Below are 24,504 nucleotides of genomic sequence, written 5' to 3'. Positions count from 1 at the left end.
GCTGCCCGGTCATGTCATCCTCCCCCCTACTTCCCCTCCCTCTCGTCTGTGAGGGAGCAACCTCACTGCCCCTTCCGTTCTGTGATTTCTGTCCTGAGGTCTGATTCTCTGTTCCTGTGCCTTTCCCGGATCCAGACCTCTGCAGGGGGCTCCCGACGTGGCTTCTTACCCTTCTCCCACCACACCAGGAGCCCTCACTGTTCATGTGTGTTCCCTCCCCCCTCCCCTTCCCCACTTTCTGGGTTTGTCCTTCAGAGTTCCAGCGACTCTTCTCATGTCTGTGGAGCAGACATCTGTAAGGAACTGGCCCATCAGAGCCCTCCTCTGAGCCACTGCCCCCAGCACCTCAGGTTGTTTTCCCTGGGGCGGGCATGTTGAGCACAGTAGGGCTGTGCACAGGGTGAAGGGCTTGACTGAAGGGAGAGGGACTCTGTCAGAGAGGCCAGGCCTGAGGAGCAAGGGGCCCGAGGCAAGACAGAGTTGGGACCATAGTGGCAACCCAGCCCTCTGGCCTCGCTGCTTTGAATGCTAGGTCCGCTTTCTGGAGGGTGTTAAGTACAAAGGATGCCATTTCCAGACCTCCAGGAATCTCTTGCTCACGTCCGCTTTCCTCTGCCCTGCCAGTGGCCTTAGGAAGTGGGCACGGGCCCTGTCGTTTACGGGCTGGTGCACTTAGGGCCAGATGGCGCAAGCTGGATGGTGTAACAGCCTTCCTTCTTCCTTGGCCAAAAAGCTGCCCCAGGCCCCGTTGCAGGAGGGCCCTGAGGCTGAGGGCTTTGTCCACAGAGAGGGCATGGAGCCCCCTGGGTTCCTGTGATGCTACCTGTAGTATGGTGGAGGGGAGCAGAGTGACAGGTGCCCACTGAGGCCAAGAACCCAGCTGTCCCAGGTGACCCTCGGGTGCTGGCTGGTCCTGCCGGGGGCTCTTGCGGGGCTTGGGGACCTGGGTGTGGTGGGGGCCACAGTGTTATGTGCTGTCTTAGTTGCAACCCTGAGAGACAGAAATGCTCGGGGTGAGACGCTCTGCAAACAGATGTGACCTCTGCAAACCCCACCTGGCTTTGCAAACCGCTGTTGGAGCGGGGCCCGGGGAGAGAGGAGGAGCCCACTGGTCTGCCCCTGGCTTTTCTGTGGTGTGAGTAAGCGTCGGAACAAGGACACAGCAGCCAAACTGGGACCAGCTGCCTGCCGGCTGCACAGGCCTCAGTTATCAGCAAATCTTTAGTGAGTTTACCTGGAGGCCCTCTGGAGGCGTAGGGGGCCTGCACTCCAGCCCTCAGTCCGTTCTCTCCGCCAGTCCTGGGCAAACGCACCTGGGGAGGGGGTGTTTTCACTCTGTGTATGCTCATCTCAGATGCTGCCTTTGTTTCTGGATGTGTGTGTCAATTAGAATTAGTTTTGTTGTGTGACTAGAAAACCCAAACAATGGTGTTTTAAATAAGATCGACGTTTATTTCTCTCCCACATAAATGAAGTCTGTTGGTATTCACTCCAGGTTTGTTATGGTGGCTCTGCCATCATCAGGGATCCTGGCTCTTTTTGTCTTGTTGTATCACCAATCTCAAATGTGGCCTCTACCTCATGGTGCAACATGGCTGCCAGAGCTCCTGCCACCGTATCAGCATTGCAACCAGCTAGAAGAAGGAAGTGGGGAAGAGGAGCACATACCACCTGTCCCCCCTCCCCCCAGCACCCCTCCCACTGACAGTCACATCCATTCACATCCAGTCACACAGGATACTTCTCTGTGTATCCTATTAGGCAGAATTTAATCATATAGCTGCACCTAGACTCAAGGGAAGATGAAAAATGTAGTCTTTAGTCTGGGTTGTCATGTGCCAAGCTTAAAATCAGGGTCTTGTTACTGGAAGAAGATGGAACAAATCCTGGAGTATAACTAACTGTCTCTTCCCCAGCGTGAGACCTGAGTAGAGGGTTCCGGATGCTGCATGGTTTCCATAAGTCCCTCCGGATAGCAGCCTGGCTGTGGGGAGTGGGGCTTTGCCTCCCCCTCTGGGCCCTGCCTCCGGCTTCCGGGCTGGAAGTTCCCCTCGGAGCTCTGGTGGTGGCAGGAGTACAATCCCCTCGGGGTCTCCAGTAGGGAGAGGAGGAGTTTGATGATCAAGGCCAGCCAGGCCATCCCAAAGAGGATCCAGAGGGACTCCGTGTTCTTGTACCACAGCGGGTACCTGCGGGAGGGGTCCACGCCTGGGGGAGAGGCAAGGTCAGAGGATGGAGGCCTGGCCGACTCAGGGCCACGTTCCCACAGCAGAAACAGACACACACGCTTGATGCATATGATCGGAACACGGGAGGTGCAAACTGGTCCAAGACTGCCGGCCCCGTGCTCCCCTCCCTGGGCCTTCAGGAAGCCTCCCTGGACTCGCTGCCCGGGTGTGGAAGCTAAATCTCCTCTTTGTCTTTCTGAGGGACTCTGTTTGAGCTCCATCCCAGTGGTTCTCAAAGTGGGGGCCCTGCACCAGCATCATCAGCATCCCCGAGTTTGTTAGAAATGCACATGGTTGGGCCCCCCCCAGACCCACTGAATCAGAAACTCTGCGGGTGGGCAGTCTGTGTTTTAAGCCCTCCCAGAGATCCTGGTGCCTGCCCTGCTGATTGCCTGTCTCTGTGTTCGGTTTTCTCACATCTGAAGGGAGACAGCTTGCCAGGAGCTTTAGGAAGAACAGATGGAACCACTGGAGCTTCTATCCTGCCTCTGTTACCAGCTGTGTGACGGTCATCTGTCTGAATGTCCCTCCCCTCTGAAATAGGGAAAATAATTTCCCCGCCTTGGCTTTTAGGATGAAGTCCTAAATTCTTATCCCAAGGCCCCCTATCTACATCCCCAGCCTCGATCTGCACATCTCTCCCCTTTGAGTGCTGTGCTCCAGTCACTCTGATCTTTCCCCCTTTCCTCCATCCATCAGCCTTCCTGCCCCAGGGCCTTTGCACTTGCTGTCCTCACAACTCAGAAAGATCTTCATTTCCAATTCCTCTTGGCCTGGTTAACTTCTCCTCATCCTTCAGATCTCAGCTCAGACTTCACTCCCCAGAGACTAGCCTGGGCCCCTCTGTTACACTCTCTCCCAGCACGTGTGCTTTTGTTGAGTAAGTTACTCATTCTCTGGGCCTCAGCTTCCTCATCTATAAAATGGAAGCAAGAAGGGTGGTTCTCTCCTAGGACTGGTGTCACCATCACGCAAGATCAGTGCATCTAAAGTGCTCAGGACGGCGCCTGGCACACAGTCTGGGGTATCGGTCACTGTAGTTGGGGGATTGTTTTACTCACCGCTGCCCCCCTGCACTGGTGCCCTCAACACAGCCAGGACTGGACGTGTACCCGCTGAGGGAGGGATGGATGGGGGTCGCTGTCACGATAAGGGCCAGCTCCACACCTTAGTTGTCCTCTCTGTCCGTCTCCTGGGGGTCACTCTTGCCTCCCTCATCACACCGGGATCGTTCAAAGGGCAGAGACCTGTCCTCCTATTTCCTTGACACCCTTTTCTGTCTCGCTCCCTGGACGGGCCCTCTCTCCACCCCCCATCCTGTCCTGCTGGCCCCCAGACAACACTTCTGCCCTGTCCCCCCACGGCCGGGCTCCTCTCCTGTGCCCCCGCTCCGGGGCGAGCCCGCAGCCCTGGAGCCAACTTCGCCGCCTGGCGGGAGCCGGCATTGGATTAGGCTGATTGGGTTAGGGGCCGCCACTCCGCTGGCGGTCCCAAATGCGATCAGCGGTGAGCCAGCTCTCTGCTCCTGCCACCCCACGGAGGGAGGAGGCGTTCTTCTCCCCTTTTATTTCATTTTTTTAGCTGAAATCAAAAGTGGCAGGAGACCTGGCAGCTGGCAAGGCGCTCAACTGAGTGGCAAATGCAATTGGGGAAGTGGGGGCTCTGGGGCCCTGGAGGAGCAGGCGGCTGGGGCCCAGGGGCTGCTCCGGCCGCAGCCTTTGGGCAAAGAGGAGCGGCTGTGAAGACAATGCCCCTGTGGCTGCCGACACAGGGACAACGGACACCCAGAGTCCAGGTGATGGCTTCAGCATTCTCATCCAAGAAAAGGGTTTGCCCCTGTCCCTGGAGGACAAGGGAGGCTGAGAGACACGGGGAAGAGGTGAGGTGGGGTGGAACCCATGCATATGAGGGGCCCTGGCTTGGGAGTCTATCCTAGACCTGCCCTTGGATTGCCTGCTCTATGACCTTAATCAACTTCCTTCCTGTTTCTGGGCCTCAGTTTCCCCTCCATATAAGGAAGATCCCTGGCAGAGGAGGCAGTCGAGGGCTCTCAGTGTGGCCACTTGCCACGAGGCACTGAGGTGGCTCCAGAGCACTGGGCACCAGAGCAGGCAGCAGATCTCTGGAGGTGAGGTGAAGGGGCACTGCTGCCCGTTGCCCCTCGGCGGGAGGGGGCTGCCTGGGCAGCAACTCTGGGCTTAAAGGGCCCGCATGGGTTTGGGCCAGGCCTCCTCAGTCAGGGTGTTTGGTGGAAGGGGCTCTGGGGGGCCTGTGCCCCATACGCCAGCCTCCCCCGCCCTGCGCTCCCCACAGGGTGGCTCACAGGATAGCAAGGACCCTGATCAGCCCTCCCAGGTGGCGGAGGTCTTTCCTGCCATTTCCAGGGTGGCCACGTCTAGAGAGGCTGCTCCCCTCCCCCAGCCCTGTCCTGCCTCAGGGGACTGTGGGCCCTCAAGACATCCTCACTGAGATTCCCCATCCGCCTCAAAGGCTTCTCCAGGCCACCTTGGGGAGTGCCTGTGTCAGCTATTCCCTCCCAGGACCAAACTTTGGGAGACCTGGGGGGCACTGAGAGACAGTAGCTGGGAGTCCTGTTCCCACTTCTCCCCTCTCTTGCACGGGGCGCCCTCAGAGAACCAGGCCTTCTGGGTTTAGGACCATCACTGGGGGCAAATCCTGAGTTTCAGCCTCTGAGCCCTGGTGGGGGGACGCTGCAGGACCCATCAGGTCACACAGCCCTGGGCTGGTCAGAAGAGTATTTCACAGTGGTTCAAGTGCCGTGTGGAAGGGGGAGAGCTCAGAGTGGAGAGGGAGGCAGGGCCCGGTCACAGGGAGGGTCGTGGATTTTGGACTCTATTCTAAGGCTATGGCAAAAACTGAAGGCTTTCAGAGGAGCTGGGCAGGTCACAGGATAGCACTTGTCATTTTTTAAGGTGATAAGAGCCAAGGGGGGATAAGGACAGAGGCTGCACAACTCCATAGGTGCCATCCTCAATGTGCTCGGTGTGAATGGCAACCCCTTAGGGTTGTGCAGTGCCCAACCTGCACAGCCAGCTGTGCCCAACAGCCCTGCTCAGACTAGGGAAATGGCGGTGGGAAGAGAGGAGAGGACAGGTCCAAGAATCAACCTCTGAGCTGTGAGCGGGGCAGAGGTGGCCCTTGGGGCTGCTGGGCTCCGCTCTTCTCAGACACATCCCTCCACTCTGATGGGGTGGGAGCGTGACCCAGTTGAAAGAAACCTTCCCAAGGATTTCCTTCCAGAGCAACAGCCTCCATCCTAGGATGGAGGATATCAGGCAGGAGCAGCATGAGGCCCCTGACACCAGGCCCATCTTCCTGGGGAAGGAGAGCTTCCGGGAAGGGGACCTTGAGCACAGGCCAGAAGGCACTGAGGCGGGTCTTAGCGAGCCCCTAGCCCAGGCCCCTCATTTTACAGACAGGAACACTGAGGCCCAGAGAGGGGTATGTGAGGCGCTCTGGAAAGAGTATGAGTTCTGGGGTCAAACAGATCAGAATTCATATCTCACTTAGCTGTGCAATCTCAGGCAAATGGCTTGGCCTCTCTGTGCTTCAGTTTCCTCTTCAGTGAAATGGGGTGACCTTTGTCCTCTAGGTGGCCTGATGAGTCAGCTGTTTGTCACTTTGGTAAAACCTCAGTTCAATATTCCAGGCTGGGTTCTGTCTCTGAAGGAGTGAAGAAGGGCAGGCCCTGCTCCCCAACTTAGGGCTCTGGATCCGAGAGCGTGCCCAGAGCCGGGCGTGGAGGTGGTGCCAGCAGCCGCTGCTCCCGTGGTGAACCTTCAGGGGCGGGGCCCGGGGGGATGATGAGGCTGAAATGGGGGCCCAGCCGCCCCCGCTGCCCCACAGACTGTCCTCCACTGCCACCTGCTGGGCATCTGCCTCAACTTCATGCTACAAGGCCGCGGCCGTCTGGGGCCCTTGGCTCGCCCGCGTTGGGTGGTGACCACTGATTAAACCCCACCTTGGGCCTCTGGACCACGAGGCCTTTCTTGCTGGCACTCAGAGTTCGGCTGCCAATTGTTTTCCGACGGGGGTCGGGGGAGGCTGGGCTTTCCTGGACCTGTGAGGCCTCCCAGCCTTGTCAGGATGGCCGGGAGTTGTGACTTACAGCCCGAGGCGCTGGGTTCAGACTCCAGTTATCACTTTTTAGCTGGGCGACCTTAGCCCCGCCACACACACAGCAAGGACCGTGTCCTCTGGACTCTGGGCCTCCAACCCCACAGGGCCTGGCTCCAGAGGAGCCTCGGGCTGCCCCTCCCGCCACCCGCGGGGGTCTCACCTATCACGTAATCGCCGAAGCCCACGGTGCTGAGGGTGACGAAGGCGAAGTAGAAGCCCTCCACGTAGCTCCAGCCCTCCCCGTGGGAGAAGAGCAGCGGGGGCAGCAGCAGGAAAACCAGGAGGCCGGAGAGCAGGGCGCTGGAGCCCGCCAGCCACCGGGCCTTGGCCGGGCCCTGCGGTGCACACGGCGTCCAGCTCCCCTGCGGCCTCCGCCCAGCGCGTGGGGGCCGGGGAGCAGACAGCCCGGGGCTACCCAGCTGGAGGCAGGGCGAGCACTTCCCACGGTTAGAAGGGGGCTCCTCTCGGGCTTCTCCACCTGGTTTGTGTCCTCCAGGTCCCACCACGTCTCCTCCCCCTTTCCCCTTTATTACTAAAGACCCCCACTCTGGGCAGTGACCCCAACCCTACCACATCCCCACCAGTAACCCCGATTCCCAGAAGTAACCAGCGACCCACCTCCCGGACCCCCATTCCCACCAGAGCCATCCTTTTCTGCCTTCACTCTGGGCAGTGACTGCCCTTGCCACCAGTCACCCCGATTCCCACAAGCCCCCTCATTCTCGAAGTGACCCGTCCCTGCCCCCACTCCACAGCCCCCTTACCTGCCAGGCGTCCCCCAGCCTGCGGACGCAGTGGTGCACCCCCTGCTGCATGAGACACCCCGGGCACGTGGTTGAGCACCACGAGGGTGAGCGGGATCCCCACGAGAGCAAAGATGATGCACAAGAGGCGGGCGGCCATCGTCTGGAGGCTCAGGTTGCCGTAGCCTGAGGCGAGATGGGGGCGCTTCAGGGGGACTTTCCGTCCCAGGGGCCCCCATTCCCAACCCACTCTGGATGTGGCAGCTGGTATTTATCCAGGCCTCCCTTCTCCAGGCCAAGCACTGTGCAGGGGGCCCTAGACATTCATTGCCTCGGTCCAATCTCACAACCACCCTTCCAAATGGGGATTATTCCCCCTGGTTTACAGGTTGGAAAGCCGAAGCTCTAGGAGGCTCAGCAGTGTGTGAGCTCAAACCTACGTGCGGTGAGAATCCCTTCTTCTCTCTCTTCATTTCGTCCTCTCTGGGTGGGCAGAGGGATGTAGGAGAGGGGCACAGGAGGGTGCCGTCTCCTGCTGCTGCACTTCTGGGACCTACTGCACCATTCTAGCAGAGGCCACACTGTCTCCAGGCTGCTCCCAGCCCACAGCTGGGGTGGGGCATCCTTGCCCGATGTAGCGTTCCTCCAACGGGCAGTCCTGCTCGGGGGCTCCCATCGCCTGGCCGAGCCTTCCTCGGAGTCTGCAGCTTATCCCACTCAAGGCCCCTACCTTCCCTCTCTCCTTTCTCAGGTATTAGACCTGCTCTGCAGTCTGAGGCTATCACCATCTGTCCTGCTCCTTTTCCTTTATCCTTCAAAGGCTTCTCCACACCCAGCCCCCTCACCAATAAATCTCTTGCACATCTGATTCTGTCTTGATATCTGATTTCCAGAGGACCCTAAGGAACACATCTGGGGTCCCTCCCAAACCCCTCCAGAAGTGAGGGGCAGATGATGGACCATCAGGTGATCTGGGGGAGGTGGAGGTTGGAGCCTTTGGTCATGAAGATAAGGGAAGAAGGAGGCTAGGAGAGGATGAGGTGTTCCTAAGAGGACTCTATCACCCTGGCCATTGTCTTGGGTTCTCCTTCATTCCTGTCCACCTCTGTGTCCCCTTCTTAGTCACCACCATTGTCTTGTCTTTCTAAAATGCAAACCTGATTATATCACCCACAAGTCAGCACCCTTTATTACTCCTCTTGTCTGCTGGGGACAGTCCAAACTCCCACCCAGACCATCCAAGCTCATCTGGTCCCCCCATTTTCCCAGTTCTGGGCACACTCCTGCCCCACTGAACCCCCAGACCACCTCCTGCCTCTGTGCCTTTGAACATGTCACTCCCTGTACCGAGAGGGTGCCTCCCATCCTTGCCCACCTATAAATGGCCCTTCAAGTCCGGACCCTGCCATAGAGTGGTTGCCCCAGCACCCTGCGGGCTTTGAGGATAACCCACTGAATGATTTGTTTCTGTGTCTGCTACTCCCAAGGGTCATAAGCACCTCAAGAGCAGGGCTAGGTCTTAATCATCTTTATATTCTCAGCATCTGGCACAGGGCCTGACACTTAATGGGTGCTCACCATATGTGTGTCGAATGAGTACAAGAATGAATGAAGGAATGAATGAATGAATCGGGAAATACAGGAATGAATGTGTAAATGGATGAATGGAGGCCTTGCATCCTGCCCTATATCACTGCTTGACATCCCTGCCCCTCCAGACTGGGTCAGCACTCCCCCACACTCCACCAGTCCACACTCACTTGTACTGTGTTGAAACCGGCGGCTTACACCCATCCTTACCCCCACTGAGGGGTCTCAGAGGGCTCAGTCCCGAGAGGGGCCAAAGCACGGACAAGTCCAGAGCACAGGCTTTGGAGTCAGAGGCATTTCCTGGGTTTGAATCCCAGCTCTGCTCCTTGCAGGGTGTGGGACCTTGGGCAAGTGGCTTGACCTTTCTGAGCCTCTGTTTCTGTGTCTGTAAAATGGGGATGTTGACATCCACCTCACAGTGTGAGGTGGGACGAAAGGAAGCCATGGAGGTGTAGATGGGAATGTGAACCCTTAAGCATCTAGTTTACAGAAGGTGCTCAATAAATGTTTGTTGCATGAGTGAATGGATGAACAATTGTACTCCACTGGACAAGCTTCTGGTCTGAGGACGTCAGAGGCCTCCTCTCGAGTCCCATCCGTCTTCCCTTCCTGGCCGTTACAGCTTCCCCTTTCTAAAGGAAGGCGCTCTCCTTTCTGTTGGCATCCAGGGAGAGCAAACCTCTTAGTTTCCATCCACTTCTCTGCCTGCTCCTTGCTGACCCCTCCTCCTCCAGCTGTGGGTCCCCCCAAGTCCCATCTTCTGTCCCAGGGGGTCTTTCCATTCAGTTCTAACCCATGGGATGGTGGCACTTAGACTTTAGATCTGGGAGGCCCCCGTGGAGGCCTTTGCCTTTCTAAGGCTGACATTCAATGGGGTTTTTCCCTCCCCATCATTCTCAGTCAGGCTCAGGTCAGCAGAATCAGTGGGTACCTGTGAAGCCCTCAGCTGCCTGTTGGATGCTGGGTGGCCATGGCCCCATCTAAGCCACCTCTTACTTCAGCATGCCTCCCACCTGTCACTTTGCTAGTCCAGCCCTAGGACACCCTATGAGGGCCCTACAAGGTCCTCTGTGCTTGGGATCTCCTGCACCTCCTCCAAAGTCAGCCCTCATTTCCAACCCTCTCTCTAGCCACACAGACTTCCTTACTGTTCTCCAAGCGCACCAGTCATACTCCTACCTCAGGGCCTTTGCACTTGCAGGAGGAAGGTTCTTTCCCCAGATACCTGTGTGGTTGGCTCCCATATTCTATTCATGTCTCTACTTCAGTGTTACCATATCAGTGAGGCCTTCAATGGCCACCCATCTACAGTGGCCCCCCATCACTATCCAACTCCCTTCACTGGCTTTATTTTTCTCTAAGCTCCTCCCATCGCCTGAATATTGTCTATGTATTGGTTTGTTTATCGTGTCCCCTTGCACTAGGACGTAGCTCCCCAGGAGCAGGGACTTGCCAGTTTACTCACCATTGTATCCCCAGTACCCAGAACTGTCTGCCTCACACAGGTACTCGGTCTATTTGTTGAATGAAAGGATGGATAGAAGAGTGAGCAAATGAGCAAGACAGGGATGCAGTTTATGGATGATGAGCAATTCCTGGGCTCAGGCCTGTCTTGCTGGTCCAGAAGAGCTTGTGTGCCCGTCAGACCCTGTTTCACTTTGAGGGCTTGGAAAGAACAGTCCTTGGTCCCAGGGGCGCCAAGGAGGCGGCCCCCTGCTGTGCCTCTCAGAATACCCCTCCCTTCCCTGGGGGAGGGCCCCATATGTACCACATCTCCCCTCTCCTCCTCTCTCTGCATTGCCTCCCTGTGTGCGTAGGTGTGTGCGTGCGTGTCTGTGTGTGTGTGTGTGTGTGTGTGGTCAGAATCAGAGACGTGAGCCTCCCTATCGTTCACCTAGAATGGCTGCCTCTTTCTTCCTACTGCTTAGAATTCCCGCCCTATCTTGTAACCCCCCAAGGGCAGGCACTATTGGAAAAAGCCGTGCAGTCCCCAGCTGGGCTTCAAATTCCAGCTCTGCTGCTTTACTAGCTATGTGGCCTTGAGGAAGTTGTGCAACTTCTCTGTGCCTCAGTTTCTTCATCTGTGACGTGAAAATAACAAGCCGTATTCCTGGAGTTGGACCAAATGGACAGAATGAGATCTCTGACGTGAAAGTGCCCCTCACAGGACCCAGTACGAGTAGACACTGGCTATATCCTACCGTACCGTGCACGAGGGATGAGCCCAGGTCTCCCATCCTCTGCCCTCCTCCCCCTCAGAGCTGGCTCAGAGAGCTTTAGGGAAGAACTGGGTGGAGAGGAAGGGACAGGGACATAGTCCAGGCTAGGAATGGTAGAGCGGGCAAGACACAGCCTGTGAAACTGAATTCGGTGGGCGAAAGTCACTGGCCTGGGGCAGAGGGTGTAGGAGGTGTGGGGTTCAGAGACTAAAGACCCCCACCCATCTGAGAGGCCTGGCCCACGGTGACTGCATCAACACCCCCAGCTGCCCTGCACTCAGTAAATGCTGGTGGGATGGGTGTTTTTGGAATGCATTTAAGCATCAGCGTCTGTTGAGCGCCCACTATTTGCTGGGCCTTGTTCTAGAGCCCGCAGTGTAAAGATGAATAAATACCGGCCTGGCCATCCTTCTGGGGCGCAGGGTCCCTGGAGTCTGAGGGGCCTCCCAAGCATGCTTGTCTCAAGGTGGAGGACTGCCTGAGCTCCCACGTGGCCCCGAGACCTGTTTCCAAGAAGGACTAGCTGATTTAACACCACGTGGAGTGTCCTCTGGGAGCTCCTGCCTGGCCCCATGCTGGGGGCGACAGAGGCTGGGATACTGGTTTCACAGGGATAGGATTCTTGCTGGCCAAGAGCTGGTGGAGACAGTGTGAGCCATCGGTGGTGTCCGCCTGCCACCTGGTGGTGAGTCCAGTGTCATGCAGGGGCAGGGGCAGGGGCACCGGGGGCAGGGGGATGGGGCCGCCTGACTTAGCTATTTCTTGGGTTTCAGAGCTAGAGGGATCTAGACTGCTCTCCTCCTTCCCCTACTACAGCCCCCAGGTGCCCTCCAGGACAAGTCCCACTTCAGCTCTCTGCAGGGCAGGGCTAGAGACACGAGAGGGAGATCTGGCCTAGGTGTCCCCGTGTGAGGGAGGAAGGGGACCTGGAGAGGATGGTGATGGGGGATGAGGGGGTGCCTTCGTGAGCCGAGGAGAGGCCTCCAGGAATGGCCACCTCTCCCCAAAGCTGAGAACAGGGGGTTGAAAGGCTCTTTTTGGATTTCTGCCCCTCCTTCCTTCCCAACCTTTCCTCGCCTCTGCTTCCTGAGAGGTTGTGCCAGGCAGAAGGCCCCTAGAGCGGTGCTTCTCACACTTGGGCCTTGCAAAGGAACCCCCTGGGGACCTTGGTAAAATGCAGAAGCTGATGCAGCAGATCTTCTGCCAGGCCCGCTGTTCCCAGGGGGTGCCCACGCTGCTGGGCCCGACCATTCTTGGAGTCTCAAGGTCGTAGTAACCCCTTCAAAAAGCAACTGGTCCTCTGTCCCACAGGGGGAGGCCACCCTTCCCAGCCCCACCCACCTGGCCCTATGCTGCTCTTACCAATGGTGGAGATGGTGGACACGGAAAAGAAGAAGGAGCCTGTGAGCTCCCAGCGCCCCATGCTGGTGGTGTTGCTGAGGACGATGTCCCCACTCCGGTACGCTTGGACAATGCCCTGCAGGAGAGGCTGCAGTCACCACTGGGCTCTGTGGGGGCGAATGGGCCCTGGCACCCAAACCTACACACATGTGCACACACGCACACACACACAAACCCATGGACAATCCTCACAACTGCTTATTGATCCCAGCCAGTCCACGGAAAGGAGGCTCTCCCCCTCCAACCAGGGGCTCCCAGGGGCAGGGATCATGAGGACAGCTCCTTCCCCTCGCTTTACCCCAGAGCCCATGTCAGCCCAGGATATCTCACTGGCTGGAAGAACACCATTCATTTTCTTCTCTGCTCACCCCCATTCCTGCAACAAGCACTGGCCAGGCCTGCTGTGAGATACCTTAAGAGAATCGGGAGATGAAAGGGACTTGACCTCAGTCCTCAGTGGGACGGAGCCAAATTATCTAACTAACCCAGTGCAGTCCGTGCAGCTCTGGGCACAAAGGCAGTGCAGCTGCATGATCCTGGGGAAGATGCTCAACTTCTCTGTGCTTCAGTTTTCTCATCTATAAAATGGGAATCTTAATAGCACCAACTTCATTGAGTTGTTGTGAGGGTTAAATGAGGCATTAGGTGTGAAGACTTAACAGAACCTGGAACATGGTAAATGTTAGTGGTTGCCATCATCATCATTATCATGAATCTCACGCAGTAGGAGTACAGAGAGGAAGGTGTTCATTCTGATGGGAGTGGGGGCAGAAGGCTTCATGGAGGGGGTGATGTTTTGCTTGGGCCTTCCTTGAGGGTCAGACAGGATTGCCCCCAGTGAGGGACATTTAGGCAGATGGGTCAGCAGGAGCAAAGGCAGGGAGGTGGGACTGTGCCTGGGATCTAGAATAGGGAGACTGAAAGATAGTGGGGGGCCAGGCCATGCTCGTCTCAGCCCTGCCAAGGAGCCAGTGGCAGGCCTCATCCAGGCTCACTGAGCAAAGGGGAGGCAGGATCAGGTTTGCATGCTCTGTGACAGCTGGCAGCAGAGAAGATGTTGGCAGACTGGAAGGGGAGAGACTCCTGCAGGGGTGAGTGATGGGAGGGCCTGGCCCGCATCGTGGCAGAGTGGTCCAGAAGGAACAGAGAGGAGATGTTCAGAAGCCTAGGCCTCTGTTTGGTGTGGGTAGCGAGGGAAGCATCTAAGACCACTGTGAGGGTGTGCGGGTGTGGGGCCGATGACAGAGATTTAGAACCGGAGGAGGAGCAGGGCTGGGAGGAGGAAGGCCACCTGCTCTTGATCTTGGGGGAATTTGAGGGCCGCCAGGAAGTTGCATGTACACATCTGGTACTCAGGGGGGAAGATCTGGGTTGGAGACACCACATCCTTATTCCTGGGGATGGCTGAAGCCACAGGAGGGTGAAGGGAGGGGGTGAAGTGGGGGTGGAGCAGGAGGCGGTTGGAGGGGCAGTGTGCAGAGGTGAAAGCCCAGCTGGGAACCTTGGGAAACACCCACATGCACAGATCCCCACTGAGGCAGTACTCATGGCGGTTAACAGCTGTGTACCCATGTATTTGTAGTTAACATCTCTGAGCCTCAGTTTCTCCATCTCTAAAATGGAGATGAGTATAATGGTACCCATCTGTGAGGTAGGTGAGGCTGAAACGAGTTAACACAGGTTAATGCACTAGGAAGAGTGCTCGACACACAGCGAGTGCTACGCAGAAGCGTTTGTTATCATCATCGCCCTCATTGTCATCTCCCCGGGCCCAGGATGCTGTAGCTAAGTTCATCTCCTTTGCAAGGGGAGCAACACAGCCTCCAGGACCGGGCGGTCGGGCTGTATTTGTGGAAGTTTAGAGGTGGGGGTGGAGGCGCTACACTAGGTCCTTAGCAGAGGTGGTCCTTGCCCTGCCCAGCTCCAGGCACTGCCGCATTGGCCCAGTCTGAGGGCTCAGGACACCACCTCCGCTCATGTGCCCAGGACGCAGGCCCTGCCCTCCTCCTCGGAGGCACCCGGACTGTACTGCGGGGATGTCGGGCTAGGGGTGCAGCTGTCTGGGCCTGGGGACCAAGCCAGGACCCAGACGCTAACGCATCCGCCAAGTCTCAGCAGCTCCCAGTCTGGCGTCGCCTGCCCAGAGTCGGGGAAGGAGGCCTCCATCATCCTCGATGCCCCCCCCCCGAAGAGCCCTCCCTTGCTTCCCCTCCTCCCCACGACCCGCTGGGTCCCCACCCTCTGAGCAGTCTCTGTCCTCAGAGACCTCTGCATCCTTCCGCGGCTGGGTGGGCGCGCCCAGCCCCTGGTGTCCGAAGACTTGGAGTAACGCGGGCAGCCCAAGAGCGCCCCCGCGTCCGCCCTTCCTCTCCGACTCGGGTCTGCGCGCTTCGAGCCCTCGGACTCTGGCACGCGCGCCTCAGCCCCATTCCACCCCACGCTGGGACAAGGGCGCCTTCTGCCCCTTTCCCCAGACCCCGACGGTCGTGCCCTCGGTCTTGCTCATCCTTAGACACGTGCAGCGCTTCCTGCCGTCCTCGCTCCCAATTCGCATATTTGCGCCTGGGGTCTTTCCGGGGAAGGAACCAGGTGTCACCTTTCGTCCTTCACCCGCGGTCTGACCCCGACACAGCGCCTCGCGGTCCCGGTTGGACCCTCGCCCGCCGTCTCCCGAGCCGGACAAGCGCGCCCTGCCCCTATTCTGACCGACCAGGTCGGCCCTGCCAGCTCCCGACCCGGGTAAGCGCGCCCCAGGTCGTCCTCATCCTCAGATTCGGATGTTGGCGTCACGCATCTCTCCGCAGGGTCAGTCCTACCCTCTCGCCCCCCAAAGGATACTCGGAGCGCCGCGGGGCGCATTCCTCTCACTGGAGCGGGGGCCCTTTCCACCGCGTTCCAGCCCACTCCTCTCGTCCCCCACCCGGCACCGCGCGCACCCAGTCGTCCCCGCGTCTATCCCCTCCACCTCTCTTTTGTTTAAGTGCCCTCTCGCCTTCTGCCCGCGCACCCTGCGCTACCCTGCCCCGTCCCGCCGCGCCCCGGACGGCCCCGCTCGCCCCTGACCCGGATCAGCAAATCCAACGCCTGGCCATCCAGACACGTGAAATTCCGTAGCAGCGCCCACTTTTCGCGCTGGAATCTCTTGCAGGAATCGTGCGCCGCGGGGCTCTCTAGCACCCAGAACACGCCGGTGCCCAGTGCCAGGTAAGCCAGGTAGGCGAACAGCAGAAGCCCGGTGCCCGGCACCGCGCAGCCCCGGGCCCTGCCCTCAGACGCCGTCGGGGCTCGCGGTCTGCACAGCTCGAGACAGGCAGGGAGGCCTGAGCCGGGAGCCATGGACCAGGACTGAGGCGGAAAGGAGGGGCTACGAGCTCGGCTGGTCCCTTCTCTAGCCAACGCCTGCCTGTGCCCAGTTTTCTCAGCAGAAGGGGCGTGCTGGGGAATGGGACTGCCTTGCCACACCCCGCACCGGGATCCAATCCCAGGGAGAAAAAGAGGCCAGAGCTGTGGGCATCTGGCCCCGCCTCGAACGTGTGTGGAGCGCGCACCCCCCAGGCCTAGCTCAGGGAGAGGGAGGGCTGCTGGGTAACGCAGGCGCGGAGAGGAAAGGGGCCCGGAGCTCCGGCGTGTCCTGTGCCAAGCAGCGGGAGGGACTCCTGGAGACCGCGCTTGCACTCGAGGGAAGAGCAAGTAGGAGCCAAGTTTATTGTCTTAGGGTCACTGCCTAAGTCCGTGGACCCTGGGACAATCGCAAAGGACTTGCTGCCTGTCAAGTCCTCCCTGGGTCTCTCGTATCACCATCCTTTCCTTTGTGTACCCTAAGAGGAGCACATCTGATCCCAGCTGATCACCACTTGTCCGTGAGCTCGGAGCACAGGAGCCTTGACCGGTGGGCTTGTCCATTCCCTGCTTCTTAAGAGGCCCCCTCACTCCCTCCTCCACCCAGAACTGTGGGAGGGTCCAGAGTATGTAAGGAGTCCGCCGGGGGTCCTCAATTTCCCAGGCCTCTCCTCTGGGTCAGGAAGTCCTGGGGTGTGACCTGGATCACTCTTGGGCTGTAGATCTTTCCTGGAGCCTCCTCTGCTCACAGCCTTGCCTCAGTCCTGTCTGGAGGTCCCTGGCGGTGGATGGCCTTCCTTGCTGGGAGAGGTAGGGGCGGAGATTTACAGTTCTTGGTGAGGTTGGGCGCCGGGATGGACTGGTCTACATCTGTCCTCTCCTTCTGGCCAGAGATGTTGCAATCCGTCAGGAGAAAGGCCAGGGCTGCAGAGCGCATTCCCAAGGGGGGCTGAGCCTCCATGGGGCTCATTTCCTAGAAGCCTCCTGGGTTCTTCTGGCTCTGTTTTCCCAGGGGGTGTTTGGAAAGGCTCTCAAGAAGATATGAGCCCAGAGGGGGTGATGAGGTCAAGGGGTGCCCTGAGGGGGTCAGGGGAGGCCATGCCCGGGAAAGTGGGTGGGACACCCAAGAGCTCCTAAGCCTTGTTCACAGACAGCCCTAGGCCTCTAGGCGAGGGGAACTGGCAGGCTTTGCAAGCAGCTTGCCTACATTGCAGGCTGTGAACTTCCTAGGGCAGATATCACATTTGCAGGAGGATGCTCCAAGTTCCTGCCCAGCTCTCCCCTCTTCTTGACGCTTCCTGCCAGCCACTCCCAAGGCTCTCGTCATTCCCTGGTCTGCCCCCACATAGCATTTGGGCACTGGGTTGGGGTACCCTCTCTACTTGGTTAGTCCTTCTGCTTGACCAAACACGCGTGGAGGGCAGGAACTTTCACTGTTGTACCCCCAGAGCCTGGCACAGCGCCTGACACACTGTGGGGGCCTAACAAATGCACCCTGTACATGTAGCAAATGAGGCAAAAATAAAGTCACTCTTCGTCTGCTGTCCTGTATCAGGTCTCCTGGGAGGGAGGTGCATGGACAGCAGTGGAGACTTGACCACAATGATCCATGTCTGGCTTCCACTTCTCCAGGGCAATTTTGAGGGGAAAAGGGCAGGGGCTCGGGGACAATGGCACATGTCTGTCTTCGATCCTGTCTCTACATCTCCTTCTTGTTACTTTCTTGGACACTCCTGTCTCTTTTCTCTCTCTCAGAGCTCCTGAGACCAGCCCTTGCTGGGGAGTGAGAGGGTTGGGAGAGGAGGAGGCAGGACAGGAAATCCAGAGGGCAATCCAGAGGGCAGACGGGAGTTGGGAGGGGCTCTTGGGGCCACTTGGGGGCCTCATGCAGAGACGGGGAGCTTCTGAAGTCTGGGGAGCCCCTCGGCCTCAGGGGCTCCCCTTTCCTTGAGGCTGAGGCTCCTGCTGGGCAGCCAGAGCTGGAAGCACCGGTGCAGAAGCAGGGGCCCCAGTGGGAGGACCACTGCCAGCCATGCCAGGCCCAGGAGGATCCAGATGGCCGCCAGGCTCCGGTACACTGAAATGTAATGCTTGCTGGGGTCTGTGCCTGGCAAGGAAGGGGGACATGATAAATGCCAGAGGTCTGAGGGTGCAGCACCCCCCAGATTCCACAGGGGACCTCGCCAGTCCCCCCATAACAAGGATCAGCAATGGAGGTCCCTGGGGGAAAAGGTGACAGGTCCCAGAGCAGCCACTTCTGAGCATCTTGTGAGCATACACAGCAGCCTCGGAAATCAGTTTTCCAACTAACCAGGGGCTATCAGATCCTCAGTAGTTCCCTCCCCCACCCGCTGACATCTCCTCACACCCCGAATCCCGGTGGCCCCCACCCTAAGTTATGTGACGGCCTCATTCTCACCGACGACGTAGTCCCCAAAGCCGATGGTGCTGAGAGTGATGAAGGCAAAGTAGAAGCCCTCACTGATGCTCCAGCCCTCCACGTGGCTGAAGACTATGGGTGGGAAGATGAGGATGAGCACCGTCCCCAGGATCACGAACAGAGCCAGGCCCAGGATCTGCAGAATCTGGGAGGGACGGAGGCTGTCTCTGAGTCCAGGATTGTGTGGTGGGGGGTCTGGGGCAAATTTGGGAGTGGGGCTGGGTCAGAGCTAGGTCCCTTCCCTGCCCCGCAGACCTTTGGGGTGGGGGTTGTATCTATGCGTGTGTGATCTTGCCCAGCTCTGAGAAAGATTGTGTCAGAGGGATTGCGTTAGTGGGTCAAGTTGGAATATGGAGACTCCTTTGGGCTTCGGAATCCACTTGTACAGGCCCTCAGGGACTCAGATCTGGGACGGAGGACTGTCATTAAACTGTCCCAGATTCCTCTGCACCCCTGCCTTCCTAGCATGCCTGGCTTTGCAAGGGACTGGCCAATGAGGTGGGACCTGGGGGCATGCTGGGTGGCCTGGAGTTTGTTTTCAACCACAGGAAACGATGCTGGAGTTCCATGATGACCACGGAGATGCACCACGTTGACCAGCTGTCAGCTCCTTCAGGGGGTGCTTCAGCTACAGAGACGTGCCTGGCCCAAGGGCACACCCTTCCCAGGAAGGCCATGCTGGTGCCTGATTGAGGCAGGGGTATAAAGTCCTGGCCGTTTCAGCCCACCATGGGCCAACTCCGCCCGCCCGCACACTGCAGAGCTCCTTGAGGGGCTGGCCAAGTCTTTGTCCAGGCTGCGTCCCGATTCAACGTCTCCCTCTGCCCAATCCTTTTCTTCCACAGGTGTCTACCCCTATACCCTGCTTGCCAAACTTCAACTCAGGGTTGGCTTCCAGAGGACTCAGTCTGCAATACATTCTGCCACAGCAGGGCAGTGGGGAGGGAGGGGCCCTACCTGGGAGCGCCTGGACTGGTCCTCCCACCCCTCAAGGGCAGACAGGCGGGCACGCAGTCCTTTGCCCAGGTGGTTGAGGAAGACCGCGTTGAGTGGGATGCCCACCAGGGCGTAGAAGACACAGAAGGTCTGGCCTTCCTCCGTGCTGGGCGCCAGGTTCCCATATCCTGTAGGTGGAGGAAGAGTGTGCAAATTGGGGAAGAGAGTTCAGAACTCCCTCTTCCCCCTGACTCTAGCACAGGTTGGTCTCCCCCCCACTCTTGGGGGACGAGGGGAAGTCTCCCTGTTCCATGCATACTCTTCCCACCATCTGCTAGAATGATCTTTGTTTATAAGACTCCCGCTTGTCTTTGAAGGCCCATTTCCAATGACACTGCCTCCAGGAAGCCCTCCTGACTGCCACCCTCCTCCTCCTGACTAGGTGTGATTCCCTATAGAGCTTTGTGTCATTCCTACCTACTTATCTACTTTGCCTTGTATTATTGTTTTTGGTGTGCTTATCTTATCCCTCTTCATTGGCTTGGAAGCTCCTTGAGGGCCAAGCCTGGATATGATCCAAGTTCATACCTCCTACCCCCGCTCCATCACTCTGCCTCTCATGTCACCTGAGCTCAAGGAAGGTGTGTGGAAGTGGACTTAATTGAATGGCTAGGAGAGACTGGTGTTAGCAGGGGTCTGGGGATTTCCTTGCGGGAGGTGGAGGGGGTTTTCTGGCTGAGGGGGTGTAGCAGACACTGTCAGAGCCCTGTCCCATTGGAACACCTGGACATCACCTGCAGCTTGGGTGGACAGTTCCTCCCAAGTCGCTGCGTCTCTCTCTACCTGAGAGATTTTTCTGGCTGCAGGTGTGCACTTGGTGTGTGGGCAGGTCCTTAATGCCGGAGAGTTGATACTTCCAGGATCAGCTCTGAACCGGCCGGGGCAGATGTTGGTAGAGAAATACTCCTGCTTTCTCGCCTCTCACAGGGCTTGTTCCGAGGATGGGCTCTACCAGCCTCTCTGAGGGGCCTCAGAGGCAGTGAGCCCAGGTGCCCTACCCAGTGGCCTGCTCATGAATGTACACTGTATTGCCTTTTCTCCCCCTCCTGTGTCACTTTCCCGCTTCTCTACTGGTGCTTCCTGGGACCATCTCCTAGATCAACCACATCCTTGTCTCAGCATCTGCTTTTGGGGAACCCGAACCAGGACGGGCTTTGGGGAAGCCCTTCGGCACCTGACACTTTACCTATGGTGGTGACGACCGTGCCGGCAAAGAAGAAACTGCTGCCGAAGTCCCAGTTGCTGGGGTTGGTGGAGTTGCCTTTGGGGTTCACGCCCTTCACCCAGGCTTCCATGATGACCTGTGGGGGGATGGCAGGGGGTGGGGGGAAGAGGGTGTTGATAGCACCGGCTGTTGGCCAAGCTCTGGGCAGGGTGCTTTCGTGTCATCTCACTCAATGGCATTCTCAGAGAGTCTCATTCCTATTTTATGGAAAAGGAAACTAAGGCTCAGAGTGGCCAAGGGACCTGCTCAAGATCATTGGATTCCAAATCCACTGCCTGTTCCCCTGGCCAGTGTGGGCTGTAAGCGTGGGCTGGAGGAGGGGAAGTGGGCCTGAGGAGGTGAGGCGGAGGATGCTGAAGGACTGGTACAGGTGGGAGATGCCGCTGTGGCCAAGAGGGTGAGATGCAAATGGGTTGTCAGGACAGTGCGAAGATTTCAGGTTGGATATTCCTAGAAGGGTTTACTTAGGAATATAGGGTTTGGGGACCGCGGGGAAGCCATGGGGCTGCCCTCCCCCAGGGCTGATGGTGAGGGTCAGAGAACTCTGTGTTTTCTGTGCTTCCAAAGGAGCAGGCAGCCTTGCTCTCTGCTGCCCTCTAGTTCCCAGCCCAAGTCTACGGGAGAAATTCCAGCAGAGGCCAGGGCAAAGGTCGTGTGTGTTTGTGTGTGGTGGTGGTGGTGTGTTGTATACATGTGATGTGTGCATGGGTACATATGTTGTGTGTGTGCATGCTTTGTGTGTATATGTGTGTTGAGTGTGTGTTTGCAGAACCTGAACCCTTGCGGCCTAAGCCCCTCTGTCCCTGAGCCAATCTTCTTGGAGATGGGCAGGGCTCCCTCCCCATCTGCTGTGAATTGTCCCAGGGCAGCAGCATAGCCGTGCCACCTGGTACAGCCCCAAAGGCAGCAGGAGGCGGTGGAGGAGGGACAGCTCCGGCCTCCAGTTCCTGTGGGAACCAGTTCCCACTGGCTGGGTGAGCACGTTCTGGCCAGGGTTGGGGTGGCCCCAATGGGCCAGGCCTGCTCTGGCCTCCAGACACGGGCTGTCTGCTTCTCCTCACTTTTGGCCTCTTCGCATGTGAACTTTAGCCTCCTTCTCTTTCCCACACACCCAGAGAGGCCAGGACCGAACATTCTGGTCCTGGAGACCAGAATGCTCCCTGGAGACCCTCACCCTTGGGACCAGCACTTGCCCTGGACTCGGGCTGTCCCCCAAAGCCAACCTGAGGTCCTCCATCCCACTGAGGAGGGGCCTTGATGTCAGTGAGCGTACTAAGGGTGGAGTGCCAAATGCTGACCTTCCGTCCTTCTCCAAGAATCCACGTGTGGTGGAGAAAGTCAGAACTGAGTCCTGTGAACCTGGGCAAGGCCTTGTGTCCTTAAGGAGTCAATTTTCAATAATGCTTTTATAGCTTTTTACAGTACTGTTTATAGCTTTTCTTTTTCCTTGTGATTTTAACAGTAATGTGTATTCTTCCGGAATCTCATCCCAGCATTCTTCTGCCTCTCAGCTGGATTCACTTGGCAAGTAATGGTCCCTCACAAGCAGGCTGAGGACTCCAGCTCCCCTGGGGAGGCCCCGGGAAGGTGTTAATTAGTGGCACCGCCCTGGGACTGCGGTCAACCTGTTGCCTCCTTCCTCCATTTACAGAGCTAGTTAGAGCCCAGCCAGCAATCCTCCCCACACCCTCTGGCTCCTGGGTTCACCTCTAACCCTGGGCTGGGGGAGGAGGAGTTCCAGGGCCTCAAGGGCCTCTGCCTGACGTCCCGGGGTCTTGGGAGGCTCCTGAATCCTTCTGGGCCCTGTACTGCGGGGGAGCAAGGAAGTGAAGCCTGATGCTAGAGGCCTCATTTCCCAGAAGAAAGAGCCTGGACAGCTTTAGAAAGTTCTCTCTGACCACCCAGCCCACCCGTCATCTTCTAGGCCAGCTGTTCTCCATCTTGAGTGGGCACCAGCCTTGCCTGGAGCTCCCAGGTGATGCTGATGCGGCTGCTCCAGGGGGGCTACACTTTGAGAACTGCTTCTCCAGGCTGTATCCTGCCCCCCACACTTATGCTTACTTGTGTGGTAAAGAGCGGACAGCCTGGGTGTGGGTTCTATACCTACCACTACCTGCAGCCTTGGCCAACCTCTCTGTGCCTCAGTTCCCATCTACAACCTGGCGATAGTGACAGTAATTAGTAATTATGAGGAAACATGTGCAAAACGCTTGGCCCCAGGGGCTGGAGCATGGCTGGTCTAGCCCCATCATGATGACCCTGAGCCCCACTGTTTTCAGCACATTGTAAGTGCCCTATAACTGCCCATTATCATTGTGATGAGTCTGCACCTGGCTTGATCCTCTGTGCTGGGTGTTGTCATTCACTAGATCCCTGGTCCTGAATGCATTCACCTTCCCCCACAACACCTAGGTTTTGCCTTGCTTTTGGGAGAGATGGTGCTGGGGCCCCAGAGTTTGCACAGGGAAGCAGAAGGGGCCCAGGCAGGGAGTGATCCGCCCTGCCACCATAGAGAGCCTCCATGGACACAGTGCTGGTTGAGCCCAGTGGCCCTGGCCACTGCTCATCAAGCCCAGCTCCAGATGGAACCTGGTGGGGAGGGCCGGCACGGTGGCAGCTCCGGACCTCTCTCTGTGTCTCCCACCCGCAGCCCTCGAGTGTGGTTAGCACAACGCCGTGAGCTGGGGACAAAACAGGAGGAACAGCTGTCCTGCCAGGGGAAGTGCAGAGTGTGAGAGAAGGAAATTTGCACAGCATTGATAACACTGACGCACGGCTCATGTTTATATAGCAAGTGGCAGCTTAGAAAGTGCTTTAATCTGCTGTCAAACGGCTGCAGCCCAGATATGATCATTCTCCTCATCTTATTGATGAGGAAATTTGAGTCCAGAGAGGTTAAGTGACTTGCCCAGTGTCACGCAGCCATCCAGTTGTAGACCTGGGGCCAGAATCCAGCACTAGGTCTCACCTGGCTCTTTGTTCCCACCACAGCCTGCTTCCAAACAGGGCATCAGCCCCTGGGGGGTGGCTCTAGACCTGCCATGAGAACCCCCATTCTGCCCACCGTCCCACACCAGCATCTCCCTTTCACCTGCACAAACTCCTCCAGGGCCCGCTGGTCCAGGCAGGTGTAGTTCTCCAGGAAGCGCAGCTTCTCGAACTGAAACTGGCCCCTGGACTGAGCCTCGGCCTGCTTCTCCAGCGCCTGGAAGATGGTGGCGCCGAGCAGCAGGTAGCAGACATAGGCCAGCAGCAGGGGCAGGAGCCCGCCACCCAGGAAACTGCAGAGCCTAGCGTGGGGCATGGTGTAGCCAAGGCTCGGCCAGGGCTGTGGGGCCAGTTATAGGAGGAGAGGCGGGGAGCAGGTGAGGAGTCAGCGCCCAGGGCCCTGCACCCGGCCTCCTGCTGCCTCGCCCTCCTCGGCACACGTGTCTGCAGGCCGGGGAGTCTGTTTGAACAGTGCAGCTCAGCCTGGCTGCGCTAAGTGTCTCTGAGTGCAAACAGGCCTGCCACCCCCCACCCACCCAGCTTTTTTTTCCGTGGAGAGCAGCAAGTCAGAGGCATGGACCCCTCAAAGAAACCTACCGGGTCTTCCTGAGGTCATCCTGTCTCACCCTCTGCCTCCAAGCTGGATGGGTGTTTCTGGGCCAAATCTGTTTCTCCCCCTCACTCCGCCCAGGCCCGAATGGGCCCCCTTGACGGCCTCCAGCTTTTCACTCATGAAGGCTTCAAGCCCCCAAGCTTAGGAGCCAAGAAAACAGAATGGTGTGAATAAACCTTGTACTCAGTTGCCTTGGCTACGAAATGGGGCCAGGAGAATTGACCTGCCTATTGGGGGAACCCGAGGATGAGTAAACCAGGTGACAAATGAGGGCAAAGCAAATAGAGAAACGACAATCTCCATCAGGGACGGTATCACGTTGATGCTCCTAATACATTGGACACTTTTGCTTCGTAGCTTTTGCTGGCAATTTTCTGTGCTTGAAGTCCTTCCGCAGGTTCCCTTCAGAGGATAATATGTTGGCGAGATGTATGTGTGAATAAAAAAGAGCTAACAGTATATCTTAGCTCCAAGTGGCTCTGTGGGTAGAACTGAGGGTTTTCCCTGCCTTTCTTTTCTTTGCTCCTGTGTGTATGGGTTTGCAATTGCTTTATTGAGATATAATTCACATACCATACCATT

The 24,504-nt window shown here is 57.7% G+C and overlaps 2 protein-coding genes across 4 annotated transcripts; both read right to left on the bottom strand.

Moving 5' to 3' along the window:
• Nucleotides 1-1,897: 1,897 nt before the first annotated feature.
• KCNK17 (potassium two pore domain channel subfamily K member 17) lies at nucleotides 1,898-16,224 on the bottom strand. The gene is given in 7 exon segments (XM_058555471.1): nucleotides 1,898-2,208; nucleotides 6,529-6,703; nucleotides 7,133-7,195; nucleotides 7,197-7,297; nucleotides 12,283-12,397; nucleotides 15,385-15,773; nucleotides 16,209-16,224. Coding segments are annotated over 7 exon segments (1,170 nt in total).
• A 141-nt stretch (nucleotides 16,225-16,365) lies between these two features.
• Nucleotides 16,366-23,625, bottom strand: KCNK16 (potassium two pore domain channel subfamily K member 16). Of its 3 annotated transcripts, XM_058553961.1 has the most exons (6): nucleotides 23,413-23,625; nucleotides 20,283-20,397; nucleotides 19,058-19,224; nucleotides 18,080-18,245; nucleotides 17,627-17,767; nucleotides 16,366-16,424 (listed from the first exon to the last, which is right to left on the bottom strand). In XM_058553961.1, exons 1-6 carry the CDS (start codon nucleotides 23,623-23,625, stop codon nucleotides 16,366-16,368), a joined length of 861 nt encoding a protein of 286 aa, XP_058409944.1. The 3 variants fall into 3 exon arrangements, with proteins under 3 accessions (XP_058409944.1, XP_058409946.1, XP_058409943.1); XM_058553963.1 differs by lacking the exon at nucleotides 17,627-17,767; XM_058553960.1 differs by lacking the exon at nucleotides 16,366-16,424 and having other exon boundaries at nucleotides 17,544-17,767.
• Nucleotides 23,626-24,504: the final 879 nt, after the last annotated feature.

Source organism: Diceros bicornis, chromosome 14 (assembly GCF_020826845.1).
Source record: "Diceros bicornis minor isolate mBicDic1 chromosome 14, mDicBic1.mat.cur, whole genome shotgun sequence".
NCBI classification, from domain to species: Eukaryota; Metazoa; Chordata; class Mammalia; order Perissodactyla; family Rhinocerotidae; genus Diceros; species Diceros bicornis.
Note: the sequence above shows the minus strand (reverse complement) of the source record. Positions and strands in the feature narration are given on the sequence as shown.